The sequence below is a fragment of the Mesocricetus auratus genome, unplaced genomic scaffold, assembly GCF_017639785.1.
Source record: "Mesocricetus auratus isolate SY011 unplaced genomic scaffold, BCM_Maur_2.0 Super-Scaffold_100027, whole genome shotgun sequence".
Taxonomy (NCBI): Eukaryota; Metazoa; Chordata; class Mammalia; order Rodentia; family Cricetidae; genus Mesocricetus; species Mesocricetus auratus.
Genome location: NW_024429208.1, coordinates 16,796,166 through 16,817,532, shown reverse-complemented (window position 1 = coordinate 16,817,532; position 21,367 = coordinate 16,796,166). Strand labels below are relative to the sequence as shown.

Below are 21,367 nucleotides of genomic sequence, written 5' to 3'. Positions count from 1 at the left end.
CTAATTCTCTTTTAAATATTTATTTTATGTTTAATTATACATGTGAGTATTTTGCCTGCTTCTATGTATGTGAACTGCTTGTGTGATTAGTGTTAGCGGAGGATAGGAGAGGGTACTAAATCCACTGGAAATGGAATTATTGGAAGTTATGAGCTGAGTATGAGTGTGAGTGCTGAGAACAAAATCTGGGTGTCTGCAGGAGCAGCAAGTTCTCTTAACTTCTGAGCTAACTCTCCAGTCACTGACCCACTAATTTTTAATTGTATAACTTGTTTTAAATTATCTCCATGATTTAGGCTTCTATAAAGTAGAGCTCGCAATACCTACCTGTCTCTCACAGTTATAAGGGGAGTTACATACATCTATCATTTCTCTCTGTTTATATCTATTATCTATATCTATTTAATCTAGGTTCTATATTATTTAGCATCTATCTTTCTATCTATCCATCTATCTATCTATCTATCTATCTATCTATCTATCTATCTATCTATCTATCATCTATCTATCTTACTCTATTTTGATTGGGTTTAGATGCCCAAATCTGTGCAGCCACTGCTCTCTCTTGAGAAAAGACAGCTAAGAGGACACAGACTAGGAACCCTCCTGGTAGTCTCCTGCAGACTTTCACATTTTCTGCAGTAAGAAGATCTGAGAGGGGGCATCCCCAGGCCTCTTGCATGGGAAGCAAGCATGCCTTTACCTTAAACAATTTCCCTGGAGTTGGAGGATGTAGCAATGCTGCCAGTTTCACCTCTGTTCCAGAAGAACTGAGAGAGTGATGCCATCACCCATATCCACCCAAAAATTCTTTAGGGATTCATCTCCCTTTAGCAGTGTTGAATCCTCATTCTAGAATATTCATCCTCCGCCTCCTAAGTCTAGGAACATAGGAAAGGGCCTAGGTAGCGATTAATTAATCTTTCCAACCAGAGAAAGACTGTTGGTATGTAGCTATTTTCATCTTGAAATTGTATTTTCATCAGGGTATTTAAAGGCTTGAGGGTTTTTTTTTCTCCATGAGTCCTCCCCGGCCCCCACATCATCCCTGTGCAGTATAATGGTTAATTTTAGGAACTCTGAGTTTGATTTGTATTTAAGATTTTTTACAATCTATATATAGGTTAGCCTTTAATAATCATTTATACATTGCTTCTTTTTATATAGGTCATGTGTTCTCCTGGGAAGGTAACAAAATTAGAAACAGCAAATACAGTGCAGAATAAATTAAAATGCTTCAAACTGCATTATATAATTTCAGAAAATTGGTTTCACACTGAAATCTTTAAATAAGAAAACCAAATAAGTTAAATAAGAAAACAACAACAACAACAAAAACCAACAACCCTGCAGAGCATGCCAAGGTAGCTATTATTTAGCAAGTTTACCCTTGTAGTAAGGTATGGCTTCTCCTCACAGTGCTGCATCAATGAGACAGGCCATCTAGTCCAAAATGGTAAAACTTACTTGTCTATATATATTTTTTGTTATTTCAAAAAGATTGCTTTAATCCTTCTAGAGAGGAATAGTATTTATTATTCACAACAACACAGGGGCATCCTGACAGTAATTATATTGTCATACATAACTCTCCAAAGTCTCATACACAATGCAGTGCTGTTGCAGTTGGCACTGCAGCCAGAGGGGGGTGTGGGACAGGAGAGTCTGGACCAGGCGTTGCTAAGCAGTGAGGATGAAGAAAAGCGGGCTTCCCCTTCACGGAGGTCTGGAGGTGACACAGCACTCCTGAGAATCCATTAATTCTGCCCAGTGTTGTTTGTTTCTCTGAAGTCCAGCATCACTTCGCTCGTACCAAGTCCTCAGGCTTTCTTCAGTTTCTCTATTCGTGCATTAAAGGCCTCTTCCTGTACTTGCAGTTTTTCGTTTATCTCCTTCTGTGGAGACAATCATAAAAAAAAAAAACGTGGTTATGACGAAGCTATCTTTGGCTGCACATTGTCTTTGTGGTTTTGACATACTATAGTGCCTAAAGACAGACATTATCCCTCACACACCTTCCTGTTTTGCAGACAGAGCTGTGCTCCAGCCTGTGGTGATGCGATAACACTTTATCGTATTTCTCTGCACATTCCCAATGTATAGCATGTCTACCACAGACAGGACGTGGTGTTTGGACAGCCATTTTCCACACAGCCTCGTGTTGGAAGATAGGATAACTACCTGCATTTCCAGACAGATTTTCCAATAAGGGCCAAATCAGAACAACTGCTTTGGGCTCAGTTGGTACAGTGCTGTGGGTCCCCCTACCCTTCGTTTTGGCCTTCCCTCTAATGCATTCCAAGTGGGATTCCTGGAAGCTCCAGTGTGTGAAATAGTAACAGAGTAATCTCATGATTAGAACAGCTCTCATAATTAAGAGTATTCATCATACATTAAGATTCTTGCATGTATGCCACTTTGTAAATATATTTTTGGTATGAAAATGAAAAAAGAAACTCATAAGCCATTGGTGACAGATTTCAGCGATCATGGGAGCTGTGATGGCGGTGAGCCTCCGGCAGTGGCATCCTACACTACCTGTGTAATTCCAGACATACACTCATTGTATTTGCACATCTCAACACTAGGAGCTCAGTATATGCCTTCCTTCCATCAACATGAATAATACAGTTGCATGCAGGGACAATAGCAGTTGGGAGGCAGATGGTTACTATTTGTGTGACCTGAGGACATGTACGTGTGTGTGGAGAGTACTTTATACTCCTGTGTGTTAATGAGACAAAGTCTAGAATATTGAAGTATATAACATAGTTTGAAATCTTCATGGTAATTATATTTCTGGTAAACTTTTATTATTTAATTTAAATAGAAAAAATAAAAAGCGTTACTGTATCATGACCAGATATGATTAAAATATTTTTATGTAATTATGTAATTTTTAAGAAGGTAAATGTAATGGGTGATTTTGAAATGTTTTCTCTTTTTCCCTGATTACTATTTTAATGAGATCTGGCTTTTGCTAGCATAGGAAGAGTTGATATTTCTGGCAGGTCACATTGGTGATTTGTGTGAGTATTGCTGGAACTCAGGCATGATGCTGACCCCACCCTGCCCTAATGTGGGGCATGCTGGTGTGGTCCACTCAGTGAGCATGGGCAAGGTTCCCCTTTTAAGCTCACGCCCTTCTCTTACCTTCTTGGTTTCTTGTTGTCTCTCCCCCTCTTGCTCTCCCGCCCTGTAATAAACTCTATGGTTAATGTATCTCGTATTTCGTGTTCCATCTTGCGCCTTCTAATTTTAATCTCAAACAAAAGAAGAGCAAAAATTGAATGGGGCAGGGCTTCTAAGTTTTTTTTTCCGAGATCAACTTTTGACTTCTGGTGTCTTCATATTTTTCTTTGTTATTGGTGAGTGGATGAGGCAGAGGAAGAGATGAAATGACCCTCCACTTAGTTACCTTTTCACTAATACCCCCATGCAGGAATTTATATACTGTCAACTAATCTATGGTCTACTTAGGTTACCTCACTTTGAACAAGTCACTTAACCACTATGACTAGTTTTTGTCTGGGAAATGAAGTATTGAATGGGGGTTAGTTAACGTTGCACTTCAGTTTTTGCATTTGAAATCCCAACTCCTGATTTCACAATATACATCACTAATGGAGTAGTTCACTAATATGTTATTGTGAAATATTAAAAATTGTTGCACCTTATGAATTAACATACATTTATGATGTATTTCGCCATCTAGGTGTTGAAATGGTCTGAAGAAATACTTTGGACACAGTATTGGGAGGACTTGCTCTAGCCAGATGGCGGTCTCTTCTTCTCACTAATGCCTCTGTGTCCACCCATCACCTCATGTTTTCCAGAAAAGACAGGCCGGGCCATCATCTAGCATTTTCTCTCTGGGTCCTCACTAGTGTTTCCACAAGGATGTAGGAACTCTCCTTGTATTTCCCTGAGACAGAGTTTGTTACACTGCATGTGGGCTTTGGAGAGAAGCTTCATGAAGGCAGCATGTGCCTAACAAGAGTACAGTACTGGCAGGAGAGGCAACTTCCAGATCATCAGAACTTGTGATTGGCGCTTTAGTTTAGGTACAACCCGCGGAGACTGAACAGAAAAAAAGGACTTTGTGTTTACTCACTGGACCCGTTGGTTTGCTGTCATCCTAGTTATGCCTCAGAATCCTGCTAAGTAGACATGTCACCTTCAGCTTGGGGCTGGGTCTAATTCTAATTTCATTAGGAAATATTCTGAGACCCCTGTTCTGTGTTCAGTAGCTTTTACAAAGCACTACCTAGGATGACTTTTCTCACCTGGACAATTAGAAGTTGACATAAGGCATCGTAAATGGCAGGATGTCAAATTTTCTTTACCTTTTCTATTATTTTATTCCTTTGCTGTGTTAGGGCCAACAGTCAGCATTTAGTGCAAGAGTCCATCCAGCATTATCATCCCTGTTTCTCTAGAATATTATTCCTTAGATATATTAAAGTTTGTTTCATTGGGTGTTATTTTTATTATGCAACTGAGGGCAGAACAAATTTCATTTCGAGTGTATCTTTAAAATGAAAATATCTAAGCCTTATTGGCTTAAAATGTTTGGTCTATTTTCTGTAATTTGAATTGACATCTGAGGGCCAAGGTAACTTCATTCTTAATAAATCTCTAGAGCTGCAAAGTGAATCATGGAAAAATAAGTAGATGAACATAAAAAATTAATGGTTTATACTCCATTTCAGGAGTTTCTGCATTAGAGAAGTCGATATTGGCTTGGAATTACAATAGAGAAATAGCTCCTACACAATGTACTGAAATATGAACTCTCTATTGACCTTTTCCTATAAAACTGCAATAACAGTGTGACTTTTAAATAAAGTGGAAAAAATACTACAGAGTGATCACAAACACTGAGAGGCAAATACACTGAGTGAGTGCATGTATCCATGCATGGCATGGCAGTAACATGTAGCCAGTGTCCATTGATCCACAATTTTGAAAAGGGGCATGGAAGTTTTTATAAGTAGAATCATTTAGAAGTGCAAAGTAACTTAACCTGTCTGACACCAAAGGAAAAACTGAAGCAAGACTTGGGGCAATGACCCAACTTGGAATCTGTTCAAGAGGAAGGTAGATATCAGGGAAGCACGGAGCCACAGGTGTATTAACAGTCAAAGTAGCCTGGGCCTGGTGTTAGACGTGCGACTTTCTTAGATGGTGCTGGAGTTGCAAGAGGGACCAGGCTCATAGAACCTGCTGAGCCTTCTGAGTCTGGAAACCCTAGACCAACAGCAATCTTTCTGGATTCCATTTGTCACCCAAAGAGCCCTCTTTACTTGCATGGAGGTTAGCAGGACTGCAGGGAGAAAATACAGAAGGTGGTTTGCTATCTTGAGACACTGGAGAAAGCTGCATCATCTTGTCATTTTGTTGAAAAAGCAGCAGTCATCTAGCTCGAGCTGATTAGGTCCACCCAGTACAGAGACACTCACACCCACAAGGTCCGGGGGTCAACCCTCTGGTCCATGTTCTCTCTGTGTGGCATTGCACTTAGGTATACAAGCTATTGAACTTCGAGATGGCTTCATGTTAATGGGAAGATGGCAAGTCTGTATACCAATCCTATTCTTTCTGCCAAAGACAGAGGTGCCAGTGTTGCAGAGTCTACAAGGAAATCGTAAGCGAACAGTTAAAAAAGCGTGCAGCTCCCTTCATGGAACATGGACTTGGTAAAGATGTTTTCAATTGTGGGTCCTGCGAACAATTCTCTTGCTTGTCTAGTAATTCCTCAGCAATAATTTCAGAGCTGTGGGATTGCAAAGGAGCCCTGGGCCATGATTATACATAAACTATATTTAGAGGAAATGTTATCAAATGTAAAAAGGAGGTATGTTCTGAACTTAGCTTAATTCAGCTGCACTCTGCCCTTCTACACAGTAACCAGTTATTACATTCACAGGGCTGTTAACAATAGCCCTTTGTGTAAAACGTGTTCTTCCACTATTTCTGGTAAACACTAAACACCCCTTATTAAGCTGGGGACTTTGGCTGATCCTGTTGGCACTGGATCATTAAATGTGTGTGTAAATATTGCAATAACATTTGATGATTAAGCCAGTAACAAGGTATGCTTAGGACAACCTAAGCTGTTACTCTTCCCAAATTAGTTATTAATACGGTATGCTTTTTATATATGGTCCCAAGTTCACATAACAAATGAATCTTCCCCTCAGATGCGTAAGCATGGTGATTTATGGTCATTTCTCAAAACACGCAATTCTCTTCATTTAAGCACTCAGCTTAGGAAAATCATGCGGATTCCTGTAAGTTTTTTTGTGGAGGTTGCAGTAGTTATTTGTTTCTTGGACAGAATGGGGAAGTATTAAATACAAAGTAACCCTGTGAGAGATGGCAGGCAGTGGCCGGGAGGCGGAGTCTACTGGCCATTCTTAGGCACCCTTGGTGCAAACGGCTTAGCAATTAGTGATGTGTGAAGATGGGAAGTGCTTGAGAAGAATTTCAAACCTAAAACCAGCAAGGTGACTTAGCTAAACATGACAGTTTTGATGGGCAGCATTCCCTCTTCAGAAGCCCGGGTCACTTACTCTTTCGTAAGGCTGGCTCAAGAGTCTTCACCATGCTTTTTTTTTTTTTTTGCGGGGGGGGGGGATGGTGCTCAGTGTCAAAGATTTTGCAAGCTGATAACACACAGCACACGTGATGCTGCTGGCAAATCTGTTTTGTGATCTTACTGAATTCAGGAGACTCAGCTGAGGATTATATAGCCTTGTCAGATAAAGTGTGCAAACCCAAACCGTAAGCCTCACTCTTGCTTGGCTAGACCAGGCCATTCGGAATTACAAATATCCGGGCTGAGGCTGGATGATTCACCAAGTGTAATGGGGAGTACACAGCCCATTCTCAGTACCTGAATGTTCAACAAAACCTCATCTGTCACTCGAGCCAGTGCTGATTTTACATCGTCGATGGTGAAACCAACTAAAGAATCCACCTCTGCGCCTTCAGTCTCTGACTGGGACTCCTGGGGGCTTTGCTCTTGATCCAGCACCTAAGACATTGGAAATAAACAGACATTGACAGTGAACAGCATCCAAGCGAGCATGTGAACACTCAGGGATATACAGGCAACCTCACATTTCTATTCTGTATGGCGCCCTCCTGGGAGCAGGGGTGAACTGGAAGGAGACTTCGATTTTTATGTTACCGCATATCGTGGGGATTACAAGGGACTTTGGGGACTGTGAAGGAGGAGCCTGGGTAGGATGGTGGGGAGGAGATAAAAGAACTCCTGACCACCATCATTCGGCCTGTGCGTACCTCTGAAGAGACCATTTTTATTGGCTAGGAAATAGTCATGTGCAAAGGCGATGGGAGAACATGTTATTTCTTCCACCTTGTGCCGATATAATGCTTACTTAGCAGGGTGAGGAAAGGCAAACTCAAGCCTACCTTCCCTTCGGTCTCTGGGGTTGGCATCCGTTCTAAGAAAGCCGAATAGATATCCAAAGAGATTCCTTCCTCCAGCGGAGCTGGGAAAGGGTGGTCTGCAGGCTTGACGGCTTCTATGGTTTGCTGGAAAAGAAGAGTTTTGGTTGAGTGGCACCGTCTCAGCCAGTTCCCTCACAGGACTGGCATGTTTCCAAATCCATATCTTATTTAGGTACCATCCGCTTCAACTCTCCGATACCATTGTCTGGTGAGTTTCACTTGCCGTCTCTCACTCACAGTTAGAGTTTTCTTCTTACCTTTACTCTGCGGTTCAGGGTTCATTCATTTACATTGATCCCTGCATCATGCCCTGCCTCTCACTCCTGTTGATAAGCTCTTTTGAGGAACAGAGCCAAGCTTCAGACCCCTTGGGCATCTGTCTTCTCCAATTCAGTGCTTCCTACACCCAGCAACAGCCTGGTGCTGACTGACATGACTTAGCAGGATCTCCATGCTCTTGTGGTACAAACAAAATGGCTATCAACAACCCAGTAATGGGGCTGACCTTGCCGAGGACCTGAGTTTGATCCCCAGGACCCACATTAAAAAAAAAAAAGCCAAGCATGGCGGTGTGTGCTTGTTATCCCAGTGCTTGGAAAGCAGAGGCAGGAGGGTCCCTGAGGATCATTGGGAAGCTCCATTGGGTGGACGGTACAACATGCAAAGTTGACCTGTGACTTCCACACGGCTACACAGGTGTATGCACACACCACAGGTTCACACATGCAGATACATACAGAGAGTGTAGCAGTGAATACAATAGAATCTTTGAAGTATAATGTGTGTATAAAGCCAGAGTCAGGTGAGTCATTAGAGGGACTCACTGAGAACTCATAACAGAGCGAGACTTAACTGTGAGCAGCCGACACAGCTTTGCCTAGAGGACGTAGAAGCAGTGGAAGAAGACGGTCAACAATGGCAGGGATGGACAAGGGGAACCACGGATGCCAATGTTGGCAGCGTCCATCCGGCCACCACCAGGCAGAGCAAAAGAGGAGCTGAGGGCACAAGCAGCATTAAACTGTGAATCATTTACTTGGGTCCTCTTGTTCTAATTCCGTGTTTAACAAGCAATGATTTTTGACCATAATTTAATTTCCCATCTCAGTTGATCTGTAAAGACATGTCTACTTGAGTGTTCTGGCTTTTGTGTTTTTTACATACCTCACTATAAATCAATAACTTGTTCCAATTTGATGAGGTCATTCACTGGTGTGCTGACAGAGTTGGACCTGAGTATACAAATTTGGAGACAGAACTATGGAAAGGCTTACCCCACCCCCATTACCATCTTAGGATGCTCGTGGGAAAGAAAAATCACAAAAGTCATTTTTAAGTTCTCTGTGTTACATGCCATCATTTAAATATTAGTGTTCTTCCTTGGTAGGCTTTGGGTAGTGCTGGAGGTAGATTTGTTCCCTGGTTTTACCAGTGTCTATGTATGTATTTGAACTGAATTTTATATTATTATTTTTTTGTGAATGTATAGGAAATTGCTGTTGTAGATAAATGGTAGCAAGGATATACAGCAATGGAGAGGTGAAATGATTGGTCTAAGATCCAGTGATTACTTAGTGACAGCCTTAGCGTTAAAGCCTGGGGCAGTGACTTCTTAGCTTTTGCTGTTTTTCCGTAAACTGCAATATGTCATCAAGTGGCCATCTTGGGAAACTACTGAAATTGCTAAGCATCTAATTTTTATTCTGTTGGATGTAAGTGTTCATCAGAGTACTGAGGAGACCTCGGGACAGTGGGGCTTCCTTCTCATCACGTTCATCAACTGTTGCGTTTTTGCCAATTGAGGCAAATAACATCCTCTCAGTGTTATTTGCCACCACCTGCCCCCCCCCCCATCCCAGCCATCATGCCTGGCTTGCAAACTCCCAAATCTCTATTGCTCTTCATTTGCCCAGGCAAGAAAGAGGCTAGCCATGCTTCAGGGTCCTCTGAAAATCCTACAGGTAAAATGAAGAAGCTGCCTGTGGGAACCAGAGATGGGGGAAGAAAATGTGGTGTTAGCTTGGAGGCATGGACTTTAACATATGGTGAGAAAGAGAGCCTATGTAGTGTAGGGTGTGTTAGGGGTGATGGTCACACGGGAGACACTGAAGAGAAGGGAGAATCTGAGCTGACTGGATTGGTTGCAGGCATTGAGCATGTGCTGATGAGGGGGTGGGGGGTGAGGGAAGTTAGGGGGTGTTGGGGGGATGTTTTTCTTTTTAATTAAGTAGAATGTTGTCTTATTTACTCTCACCCATATTACCGCTGTGCTCCGGGCACACAGGCTGGGGTTTTCTGCCTGTTTGTCCTCATCTACTGACATTCTTGGCAGAGGACCTCCCCATTTGGTGAAGCAGAGCCGGTGATCTACCCTCAGGTGCCCTAGCCCTCCACAGATTCTACACCTAAATGCAAACAGGTGTTTGTGTTGAAGTCTTATGAGTTCTCCCTCACACCTCTGTGGTATGGATGGATTGACTGACTTCCTTTTAAAGGATGTGTATGGCCGGGCGGTGGTGGCGCACGCCTTTAATCCCAGCACTCGGGAGGCAGAGGCAGGCGGATCTCTGTGAGTTCGAGGCCAGGCTGGACCGGCAGCCTCCAAAACAATACAGAGAAACCCTGTCTCGTAAAACCAAAAATAAATAAATAAATAAAGGATGTGTATGTATGTATGTATGTATGTATATATGTATGTATGTATTGGGGTATCTTGGATACCAGAAGAATGCATCAGATGCCCATAGAGCTATAGTTACAGGGAGTTTTGAGGTGCCTAACATGAGTGCTTGAAACTGAACTCAGGTCCTGCAGAACCTTAACCACTTAGCTATCCTCCTCCCTCTCTCTTGCCCCTCCCTCTTTCCCTCTTTCTTCCTTCCTTTCTTCCTTCCTACCTTTCTTTCTTGTCTTTGCTTTCTGTCTCTATATGTGTGTATGCATGTGAGAGTGTGCATATGTCTATGTGCATGAGTATATGAATGTATATGTAGTTGTGCATATATGTGTGTGTAAATGTATAACTGTGTGTCTGTGTTTATATGCATATGAGTGTATGTATGTGAATCTATGTGTGTAATATGTATGTACATATGTATATGTATGTATGTATATATGATATGCATGTATGAATGCATATGTGTATGAGTCGATGTTTGTGAATGTATTTATGTGTATGTATATGTACATATGTGTGAATGAGTGTGTTAATATGCACATGTATGCACATGCATGCTCGTATGTTCCCTAACACATATGAAAACTTGGTTCTCTCTGACTCCATACTTCCTTTCTTTGGTATACAGAAACTTGCATTTATTCCCAGAAGCTGAAATTATGGCTGACAGTTGAGGTTTTCTGTCTCTTGATATTTTTTTTAGTGTATGCCGTTCATATCATTATTAAATTGATTCAGTTCATACTCAGGAGTTGGGGGGTGAGAATTTCTTTTCTTTGCATGCTCTGCATGCTGTTAATGAACCGAACCACAGCTGTTTCTCTCTTTCACGAAGAATTAAATTTAGCTGTGTTAGGCAGTAGACGAAGGTGCAGTTTTAAATACAGAGTTTGAAATAAACAAAAGGCTCCCAAGTATCACAGTGAGTTTTCCTCTATGGAAAGTGATCGCCTTCCTCAAAAAACAAATCCAAGGGAAATTAGAATCAATAATTGTGGTGAGCATGCAGAGGCAGTGTACATGCTTAAATGAAACCGTCTGATGCAATACTTTCTTTAAAAAATACAATTAGGCCTTTGTATTTTTTTAACAAAACCTCATGTTTTACAACATCACTGGCTCTGTAATAAAATCTATTTAAAACAGAGAGACATGGTCAGCTTTATTGAGTTAGATTTTCTGAGAGAACATTATAATTTCCTCAAGTCTACGAATAGTTGAAGCAAATTAAATAAAGCCAGTTTTCTAACTATTTTTATACATTCCTGTAGGAAGGCAATTGTCTCACATTTTCCCCCCTCAAAAGTCTAATATGTTGCCTTTTAAATATAGAAAAAAATAAAAACAGAAAAATGATAAAGTGAGCATATTAAAAAAATAAAACAACAATCCCCCCCCACACACAAAAAGCCAACCTATTTGGTCTGGATTTAGCCACTTCCTACCCCTCATGCCCCTTTTCACAGAAGACTAGCACCCATGATATTCAGACCAAGAACCAAAAGGAAATGCTTAGAGTAACTTGCCTCAGGCCTAAGACTGAGCTTAAAAGGTAGGACTTTCTGATATATACACACAGTCATTTGGCCAAATGACTGGTTTTGCTTGCCTTTCAAATACCCCTAAGTATTACTTTGGATGTAAAGCAATCAATGTGTTTCTCTTGCTGTTTCTGAATGCTTGCACACAAATGGATATAATAAAAAACGGCCATATTGCTCCACATGAATGCCACTTATACTTTTCTTTTTTTCCGATTATGAGCAGGCCATTGGAACCAAGGTGAGTACATTAAAAGCTCTAATAAAGAAGAGAAGAGAGTTCTAAACAGAATAATGGACTGTTAAGTGAACGTGCAATAAATAACATCCACAGATGTGGTCACTTGCAAATTAGTTTTGCATAACTTACTTTCTGCATTTCCCCCAGATGTTATCTGTTACATGGAAATTACCTGAAGCTGGCTATATTGTTCTTTGTGTGCGCATTGTACTTGTGTTATTTAAGGTGTTTTGTAATCCATGCTTTACTTGACTTGTGTTACGGTATTTAAGGAACAGCAAAGGACTAGTTTTTTGGCATAATTCAATACTCATCAGTACAAAACTCTACCATCAAATATTTTGTGTGTGTGTGTGTATTTTTTAACATAAGCCCTTTACTTTCGAGCCAAATGAAATCACTAGAAATCTTTTGAAATGTGTGTTTTCAATATGAATTGGATATCTACCATGGGAATAAATGCTAGGAATTTTAACCTCTTCTGGAGGGTCAGTTTGGCTCTGAAAATATGCTTATAGGAAATTTCCAGATCTTTGTGTATCTGAGGAGCTATGTGAAGATGTCACATAGCACATACTGTGGTTCTCCACTCTTTCTTCTAGACTTTCTGAACTAACATTTCCAAAAGTATTGACCCTCCACCCACCGCTTCTCTTTAGTAATGAATCTTTGGAGAATGGGTAAACCACAAATGGTTTGTGGGTTATGTTCGTACCATTAAAAAATTCTTAAGGTGGTACATTCGCAGTTATTACAATCCCTTGTTAGATGATCCGTGACGTTGAAGAATCTACTGAGGCTACAACTTTCCACTCTTTTGAGTGGTGGAAAACCAAGAAAAATCTATTCAGTTCTGCTGTGAGCCAAAGGCAGAGAGTAAGCTTGCTTTGAAGAGACATTTGTTTGGAATTGTTGGAGGATGACTTCATATGTAAATCAGAACTTAACTAAAATATGTCAAAGTTTCAAAAAGCAAACTTGATCGCCAACTTTCCCCGCCATTAACTGAAGGGGAAAAGGCACAAAACAATTCTTGTAAAGTTTTAACCGGCCCTGCCCACCCCCCCCCCCACCAAGGAAAGGCATGACTCATTTGCAAGTCTAATGAAGAGGTGCTGTGCTTCTGGAAAAAAATGAACAAGAACAACAAACGGGGCCCTGTTGCCCACAGTATACTGCATGTAAAGTAGGAGCATATGAATGGCACCTGCAAGGTCACAAGGAAGCCATCAACTTAAAATGAAAAGAGGAAATTCAGAAGCTGAGATGATCAGAGAGACTAATCAATCCACTTCTAGAGTCTTTTTCTTTTTGTGTTCTGGCCGTTACGAATTTACTACTATACCCATTGCTGCAGTGGGTGCCCTTCTCTTCCTCCTCCTCCTCCTCCTCCTCCTCCTCCTCCTGTTCCTCCTCTTCTTCCTCCTCTTGCTTTGGGTTTTTGACTTGGAAATGATTCTGCAGAAGCAGAACATTAATTTTTCTCTCCTATGCTTAATATGCAGTATTTACATTTTGAAAAGGTTCAAAACGTTGCCAGGCTCCTGCGGGCTACGAATTGACATCTAATAACGAGTGCTATTTTTACCCACAGCACACTGGTAGTTTGAACATTTATAACTTAACAGAGCTTCGGGACCGGTGGATCCACACACATGCTAATCCCCTAAACAGGGACCGGTAACACAGCACAAGTCGGGGCAGGAAATGAAGATGCCCCACTCCAGCTGAAGCTGCAGGGGAGAATTTAAATTGGCAAGTCCCAGAAAACCAATTTGCAATCTGGCTAGGGTACACTGGTTAACACCTTGGGCCCATTTTTATGAATGTATCTTGACTTGATCTTGTTTAACTTAAGGTTTAAAAAAAAGAAAAAATATATGTGTGTATTAAGTTGATAAATAAACTAATTCTATATATATATATATATAAACCGATTCTATATATATTATATAAATCTATTCTAACATATATATATATATATATTTGATGATTCAATAAAATGATTCTAGAGTATTTTAGAGATGTTTGGGATTTGCAAGTATTCTTCTGTTTGGGGCCAGTGACACTATTTTATGGATCCAGGGTGTGCCTCTCATCATGAGATCAGATAACCAGACCCTTGCTAATGAATCAGAAAAGGCCTACCTTCTCTAGTGTAAATGCAATTTAGAAGCAAGAGATGTTTTGGTCTGGCTCCAGTACAAACATTTCCTAAGGGGTAGAACTGTTCTTCAGATGCCCAGATACTTTCTGGGGATGCAATAATCTGGAAGATGGAGAGAGCTGAATTATAGACTCTGGGCTTGGCTCTGCTCCTAATTGTGTGATGCGAAGAAAATCTCTAGGCCTCGGTTTATTTATCTATAAAACAAGGGTAATGATAATTGCTACCTGGCTACTACATTGAATTGTTTCAAACACAAATTAGATAATGCAGATAAAGATGCTGGGCGTTCTTCAAAGGGGGAGGTATTATTAAACCTTGCTATTATTTATAATGACTGTTATTATTCAAAGGATTGTCTTGCTGATGGGGTCACTGGAAGACAGACTACAGCAGCCATATTTGATGACATGGGTCCATGCTATCTGTATTTGTTAATGTTGCATAGGCAACCTAGTGAACTCAGTGGGACGTGCTATCACAGTGTTTCCTTTAGTGACAGTCTCTCAAATATCAAACACATCTAATGCCACCTCATTGGACGAGTGCCTGGACCTGAGAACATTCTCTTTGGTATTATTAAGCATTTCACAACTGTGTCACATTATCAGAACTTAAGCAAATCATTCGCTTAGTAGATAAAGGGGATTAGACTCTCTCCCTTGCCTAATTTATCAGTCTATCTTTTGTTTTTCTGTGTCAAATGTGGCCGATGGTGGCCTAGATCTCACTTGTTCCTTTTAACACATTTTTTTTCTTTTTATCAAAAGTAAAGAATTAGGACTTTACAAAGCGAGCTTGTGAGGTCTTCCTTGTGAAAACAAAGTATCAGTGATCTTGAAAGTATGAAATTCAGCTTTGTACTTTTGATTCTTAGACTGACTATCTGGCAACTTCCTCAGGGGGAGAGTCGAAAACAAGGTTATAAATAGCTGGGAAACACCGAATTATTTTTCAGAATATTTTTTAGACCACCTGCAGTATGGGTGTTTACCAAACCATGTTATACTCTACAACAGGGACCCGTAGACACTATGAAGTATTTCAAAAACACTGTAGCCATCCACACATTTTTGTTGGCTTTCATTTAGGGTGCTGTATTATTTCTGCATGTTTTAGTGTACGAAAGTATGTCAGTCTCTTCTTTAAGGATTTGAAATGAAATGGCACGGTCACTTGGTGAATCAGAAAGATGAGTTAGGTGATTGTCTTAGTAGAAAAGCCTGCTTTGAAGTGTTAGTTAGAAACTTAAAATTGGGACTTTTACATTCCTTTCTTTTGCATTTTCATTGGCCCTGCTGAGGGCTTATATACAGATGAAGCTATTTCATGGTTTTCAAGTTTTAGAATTTCTTTACTTTCTTGCACAGATAAATACCTGTAATTTGTAGAAATTATTGCAGACAATAAATTACAGTGGCTAGAAGAGAAACTGCAATGGGAAAATACTAAATCTTTTGAGTCTTGTCTTTGGGGGGGGTTGGGGGTGCTTTCTGTTATTTTGACAGTTTAAAATCCCCGAGCAAGAGGAGGCTGTATCTATTCAGATGAAGCGGTCACATAATTCACTTAACTTCAAAGCATTCGGATTGAACTGCAGTCCTAGAGTCATCAGGAAAATTTGGAAGGGGGGGGGGAACCAAAAAAAACCCAAAACAAAAACAAGTTCTTAAAACCACAGTGAAATGAATTTCATTTAGAAATATAATGTTTGGGAGTGAAATGATTTCATTTAGAAATATAACATTTGGGAGGCTAAACGTTTAGGATGTTTGTAAAGTGCTATGAAACTTTTAGAGAAGTCAATGGATGTTATTGTTCCTGACTACGAAGACCCGGCGTATCTATTTTAAGTAACCTGACATTAAAAAATGCGCTGACAAATATAGATTTGAAAAACAACACGGGAAGTTGTAAATCAGCCGGTAACCCTTCGCATCAAGGAAACAAGAGACCACGAAAATGTAAGCCATTTGCTTTAATCAGCTTCAGCCTTCATTTTAAACTAAAAGTTTTCCGAGGGCATGATGTTTACGTTTTGGATTACTTTTTTATTTATTCACAGATTGTGCATGTTTCCCTCGTCTCTGATAGGCTCATAAGTTATTACTAGGAAACATGTTGTCATAGCTATAATTATTTCCCTCTCTGCTTAGCTCTACTTGGTTCTCCCACTGCCCCTTTCAATCTCTGGCTAGCTGATTCTTTAATTGTATTGGGTACTGTCTCTAGGCTGGCAGAGAAAGGTCTTCCTGTGTTGGAAACATCACTGCATGGGTCACTTCTGGAGCTTGGGAGGAGTCCAGGCCCTTCCTCTTCCGTGGTCAGCTTTTTATTCCATATAGAGGGTGTGTCTGCATGGCAAGCATCTGGGGAAATCATGAATTGCAAAGAGCAGGTTTGAAGGAACTCTAAGGTTCTAGAGTTTTTCATCAAATGAGAAATCTTAGTAAAGTCTAAGCCAGGCTTTGTGAACAGTGGTGTTCATACACAGAATTCTCAAAAAAGACCTTTTGCCTATATTTAGCAAATTATGCCAATTTAGTCTTAAATGCTTCCCTGAAATATTTAGGTGATATCTTGATTCTAGGGTGGAATATTCTAGAAATCTGGGCTCCCTCCCCCAATGTTTAGTGGAGTCCCAGATTGGCTCCTCCTGCTCCCATTGTGTCTTAGCCGTTTCTTTGTGAAGTCCTTCAGAGTCGCATGAGGTCATCTCTGTTCAAGTTACTGAAGCTGCATTCCATGATACTGGATTTCAAGTGGCCTTTGCTCTGTTTACACAAGACAGAAGTTGCCCAGACCCAGTGTTTTTCTGTAGTGATGTAGACTATCCAAACTCTATATTTGCTGCTTACTGGAGTTTGACACAGGCCCAGGCTTGCTAAGTTCTTTGCTTTGTTGTCTTCTCGAGCCTCTTCCTACTTCCAACCTCTATCTTAGTGATGTAAGTAGTTGCACAACTGCTGGGCCCAAAGCACAGTGGTTATTCCCTGTGCCTTGTGTCTAACACTACAGCAGCCGCAAAGCCCTTTGGGGCCACCTCCAGGATGTCTCATGATGTCTGCCGTACCTTTCCCCCTTGGTTTTCTTAACCATGCTCATTTACATCTTTGAAGTCCAAGTTCATGCCTTCACAGACCTTGGCCTCCTGCTGTAAGGGATTACTAACTTTTTCTGATTCTTTTCCAACACCCAGAGTGCCTAAAGCACGGTGGGTGCTCCATAAATATTTATCAGAAAAAGAAAGTTTAAAGAAGGACTGTGAGATGGCTCAGCGGATAGTGGCGCACCTCATGAAACCTTGGCAACCTAAACTCAGTCCCCAGAACCCGTGTAAACGTGGACAGAGAGCACTAACTCCACAGAGTTGTCCTCTGACCTCCACATGTGTTCCTTGGTGGGAGGGTCCACATACAAACACACATACACCCACCCACACACCATCACCACCACTACCAACAAAACACTGACGAAAAGCAAGGATGAGAAGAATAAAAATGAAAAGGAAGGAAAGGAAGAAAAAAATGCAGGGGTGTGGCTTTTCCACTGTTATCTTCCCAGACTGCACCCTCGGAGGGATGCCTTTTCTCTGTACCCCACCATCATTAGTCCATCTGGGAAGATGGAGATGCAAAAGTCACATCCCTGCCACTCCCATGAGGACTAAGTGGGCACTATATGGCTTCCAGCCAGCTTCCAAACTGGACCACTTCTTGTCACACCTTTGCCAGAACAAACTGCAGCGTAACAAACAAGTGAGACCACCCTGCAATGCCTGAAATGAATGCACACCCTCCCGGCATGCCTCTGACTCATGCGTCTCTGAGATACACTCCCGTGGCCTTCAGATGATCTCCACAGAACAAGACCACGTGCCTCACACACTGCTACAACTAAAGGTCACCGTGACAATCACCGTTCAGGAGGAGAAGGAAAACCTAACTGTAGTGAATGAATGGCTTCAGATGGAGTGGCACAGACAATCTGATTTGCACTGATTTATCTGCCCTTGATAGTTGGTTTTAACTGACAGATAAGCTTTCCTGTGAATTGACTTATGACAGTGGTTTTGTTTGTTGCCTGTGTATGTGTGTGGTACTTATGCATACATATGTGTTTGCATGTGAGTGGACACACATGTGTGTGTATGTGAATATGCATGTGTGAATATGTTTGTGAACATGACTAGAGGCCTAAGGTTGACATCGGTTATATTCCTGGATCACAACCTACCTGATGCGGGGTCTCTCACTCGAACCCAGTGCTCACAGATTCTGCTATTCTAGATAGCTAGGCTGTTTCAGGGATTCCCTTGTCTCCAACCTCCAAGCACTGGGATTAGAGGTGGGTCACCATGTCCACCAGGCTGCTTACATGAATGCTTACATGGCAAGTGTTTTACACACTTCACCATCTTCCTAGGCCCTGATGGTAGTTAATCTAAACAGAGTTTAATTTTCCATTCTGAAGAGCCCTCACTCTTTCGTCTAGATCCTAATGGCTATATCAGGGCCCTTCCTCAGGGCAGTGGAGATGCCATATGCCAGGGCCGAGAGTCACAGGTTTTACATCACTTTTCCCTTTCTAAACCCACTCACAGTGCCCAGGGAAAGGTGGGCGGTGGAGCTGTGCCATGGGGAAGTCATCGTCCCTGTCCTTCCGTGGCCCTCCCCCCAGCCCCCTGCTCAGAAAAAGAAATGCTGCAGCGGTTAAACATTTGCTTGTGAGTACTGAGTGGGGGCAGGGTTACAAAGCACATTGCAAACACACCCTGGAATCGTGCTTCTTTGGGAGGAGAGGTTTTAGTGACATCATGACATCTCAAACCCAAAGAGGTTAAATGACTGAACCAAGGCTGCACAGGTAGAAAATGGAGAAATCCCAGTCAGAACTTGAATCCACCTGTGGTTGACAGGAAGCCCGGTGTTATCTGATCCTTGGGGGTATTTCCAACACTACACCAGTTCTTGGTTCTTGATCGGCTAAAATATTTACCTGTGGTTTATGGGTGAGCAAAAGGAAGCGCAGAACAAAAAAAAATGAGGGGGGAGGAGCACACACTGGGGATCTGAAGGCCCGAACCTAAGTCATGGGGCTGACTTTTAAACACAGCACTATATAAAAAGCGTCGGTTGCGGTCTCAGGGAAGTGTGAGAACGTGATTGATCCGTGTTGTGGCAGCAGCGGTGACAGAACAGCACGCCTTGCTCAGCCAGCTATTTGTCCTACTTGTTGTCGTTCTAATCACTGTTTTCACCAGGATCAAAGAATTCTCTAGGAAGAGGAATGTGGAAAACCAATAACCTAGACAGTTAAAAAAAACTTTTTAGGAGTGGGTTTGGTTGTGTGAGCCGACCTCTAGCACCCTGCTCTGTAATATGCTTGAAATCCATTTCCATATTTTTAATTAACACTTAGTTTCAAAAAAAGAACTTTCTGGAGGCCATTTAAATCACAAATGGAGGTGGTGGGGAACAAATTTACTTTATCAGAAAATTGACTAAGGACTGTTTTGGTGGCTCTTATTATTCTTACATATTAATGATTAAAATTAAATATGGCCCGATGACTCAGGACGGAGCACAGTGGAGAAATAATTTTTTCATGGCTGATAATGATTTTCAAGTCAAAGCCAGGTGAATGAGATATTAGTTCTGTTGTGGGTTAAGTTTCCTTGTCCACCTGGCCCCCATCTCCGGATCTGATCCGAGACTTGTTCAGGGAGTCCCAGGGTGGTACCAGGCTGCTCTCCTGAGACCTCTGGGGTGTCTCAGCTGTTCCGTGTGGAATATGGTACTGATTCTGTCCTGAGGATTTTAGACTTCCCTGCTCACTTGTCAAATCATTCCTTTCTTTGAGTGGGAAAACAGAGGAGTGTAGTTAATAATACTCCACAGACCGTATTAAACAAACCAGCAGTATGGACTGTGTTGACACGGTGCCACTGCTGAGAGTAAAGGACAAACAGCGGCTGGGAGAATGCCTGCTCATCCCTGGTCCCAGCGTCAGGGCGGTCTATAAGATGGAGATGCAGTGGCTACCCAGCCCCAGGGGTTTTAAGTGAGGTTTAGATCAGTGTGTGGACACTACCTGCACTGTGTTTGGTGGAATTTAAAGCTATGCATGTGTTTGTGTGTACACCTGTGCACATGTGTGTGTGGGGGACTGATAGTGAGACAGAAATGATATTTATACAATAATTAAATATAAGAATGCATTGTGTAGCATGGGACTGATCAAGACCCCCTGAATGGGGGAGTCAGTGAGGAGGCCTAGGTAATCTATTGAGCCTTGGGCAGTAGATCAGTATTTATCCTGAGTATACACATGGACTTTGGACTCCCATCCAACAATGTTGAGATGAACTCTCATCCTGAACTCTTGGGGGAGGGTCTAGGCCCTGCCCTGGATGAAATGACAGACTATGGACACCCCCAAGGAGGGCCTCACTGTCCCTGGGGAAGGGTTATTGGGGGGGGATTGGAGGAAGGGTATAGGAGGAGGGGAGGGAAATGGAGAGGGACCTGGAACTGACTTGTGACGCAACCTTGTTTCTAATCTAAATTTAAACTTAAAAATCAATCAATAAATAAAAAGAATTATCAAAAAAAAAAAAGAATGCATTGTGTGGGCTCAGACGGCAAATCAGTCTCCATTGCGTGACTTCCCCAATAGACACAAAAGACAGGAGTTTTAAGATTCTCCTCTTATATGATATTTACACCCTGAAGTCAGGCTCCTTATTGGAATCTTATTGGAATGTCCAATAGTCTTCTCATGGTTAGATTCGGCTGAAGGATCGCTATGCTATATGGAGTTATATAGAATGACGATATGCTGACAGGAGCCTGAGACTTCAGGATGATGGAGCCCGCTCCCCAGTGAGGGACTTACAGTTAGTTCTGGAAGACCCTTGGAGGGTCTTTCTGGTTTGCACTCTTCCGGGAACATAGTGGAGGTGTGAAGAAGTGTTGCTATCTCGGCAGTTGAATACGGTCCATGTTAATCTACTCCATCCACGGAACTTACTGGAACTGATAAACGAACGCCGTGCATTAGGCGCTTATATTTACGTAAGAACGCCAGAAAATCGTGTGTCTTGTACTCCGCTGCTTCCACACATCATCCTATCAATCTGGAAAAAGCTAACATTGCTGCAGTAATCAAAACCAAGCAAGGACAAAGCAACTGTTTCAAGACCCCCCCTGCCAGAAATAAGAAACCGGGACGAAAACCCATTCAGATAATAAAGGTGCATT

The 21,367-nt window shown here is 41.7% G+C and overlaps 1 protein-coding gene and 1 long non-coding RNA gene across 4 annotated transcripts in view; one reads left to right on the top strand and one right to left on the bottom strand.

The window, feature by feature from the left end:
* LOC121134312 overlaps positions 1 to 21,367 on the top strand; it is a 54,434-nt gene that overhangs the window by 6,827 nt on the left and 26,240 nt on the right. The window lies entirely within an intron of this gene.
* The window catches only part of Cabcoco1 (ciliary associated calcium binding coiled-coil 1), a 98,331-nt gene continuing 78,480 nt past the window's right edge, over positions 1,517 to 21,367 (bottom strand). For both annotated transcript variants that reach the window (XM_040732427.1, XM_040732426.1), the window contains 3 exons: positions 7,441 to 7,563; positions 6,899 to 7,039; positions 1,517 to 1,895 (listed from right to left, as the gene is read on the bottom strand). In XM_040732427.1, coding sequence (XP_040588361.1) covers positions 1,821 to 1,895; positions 6,899 to 7,039; positions 7,441 to 7,563 — 339 coding nt within the window. In that variant the 3' untranslated portion in view covers positions 1,517 to 1,820. The remainder of the gene's footprint in view (positions 1,896 to 6,898; positions 7,040 to 7,440; positions 7,564 to 21,367) is intronic.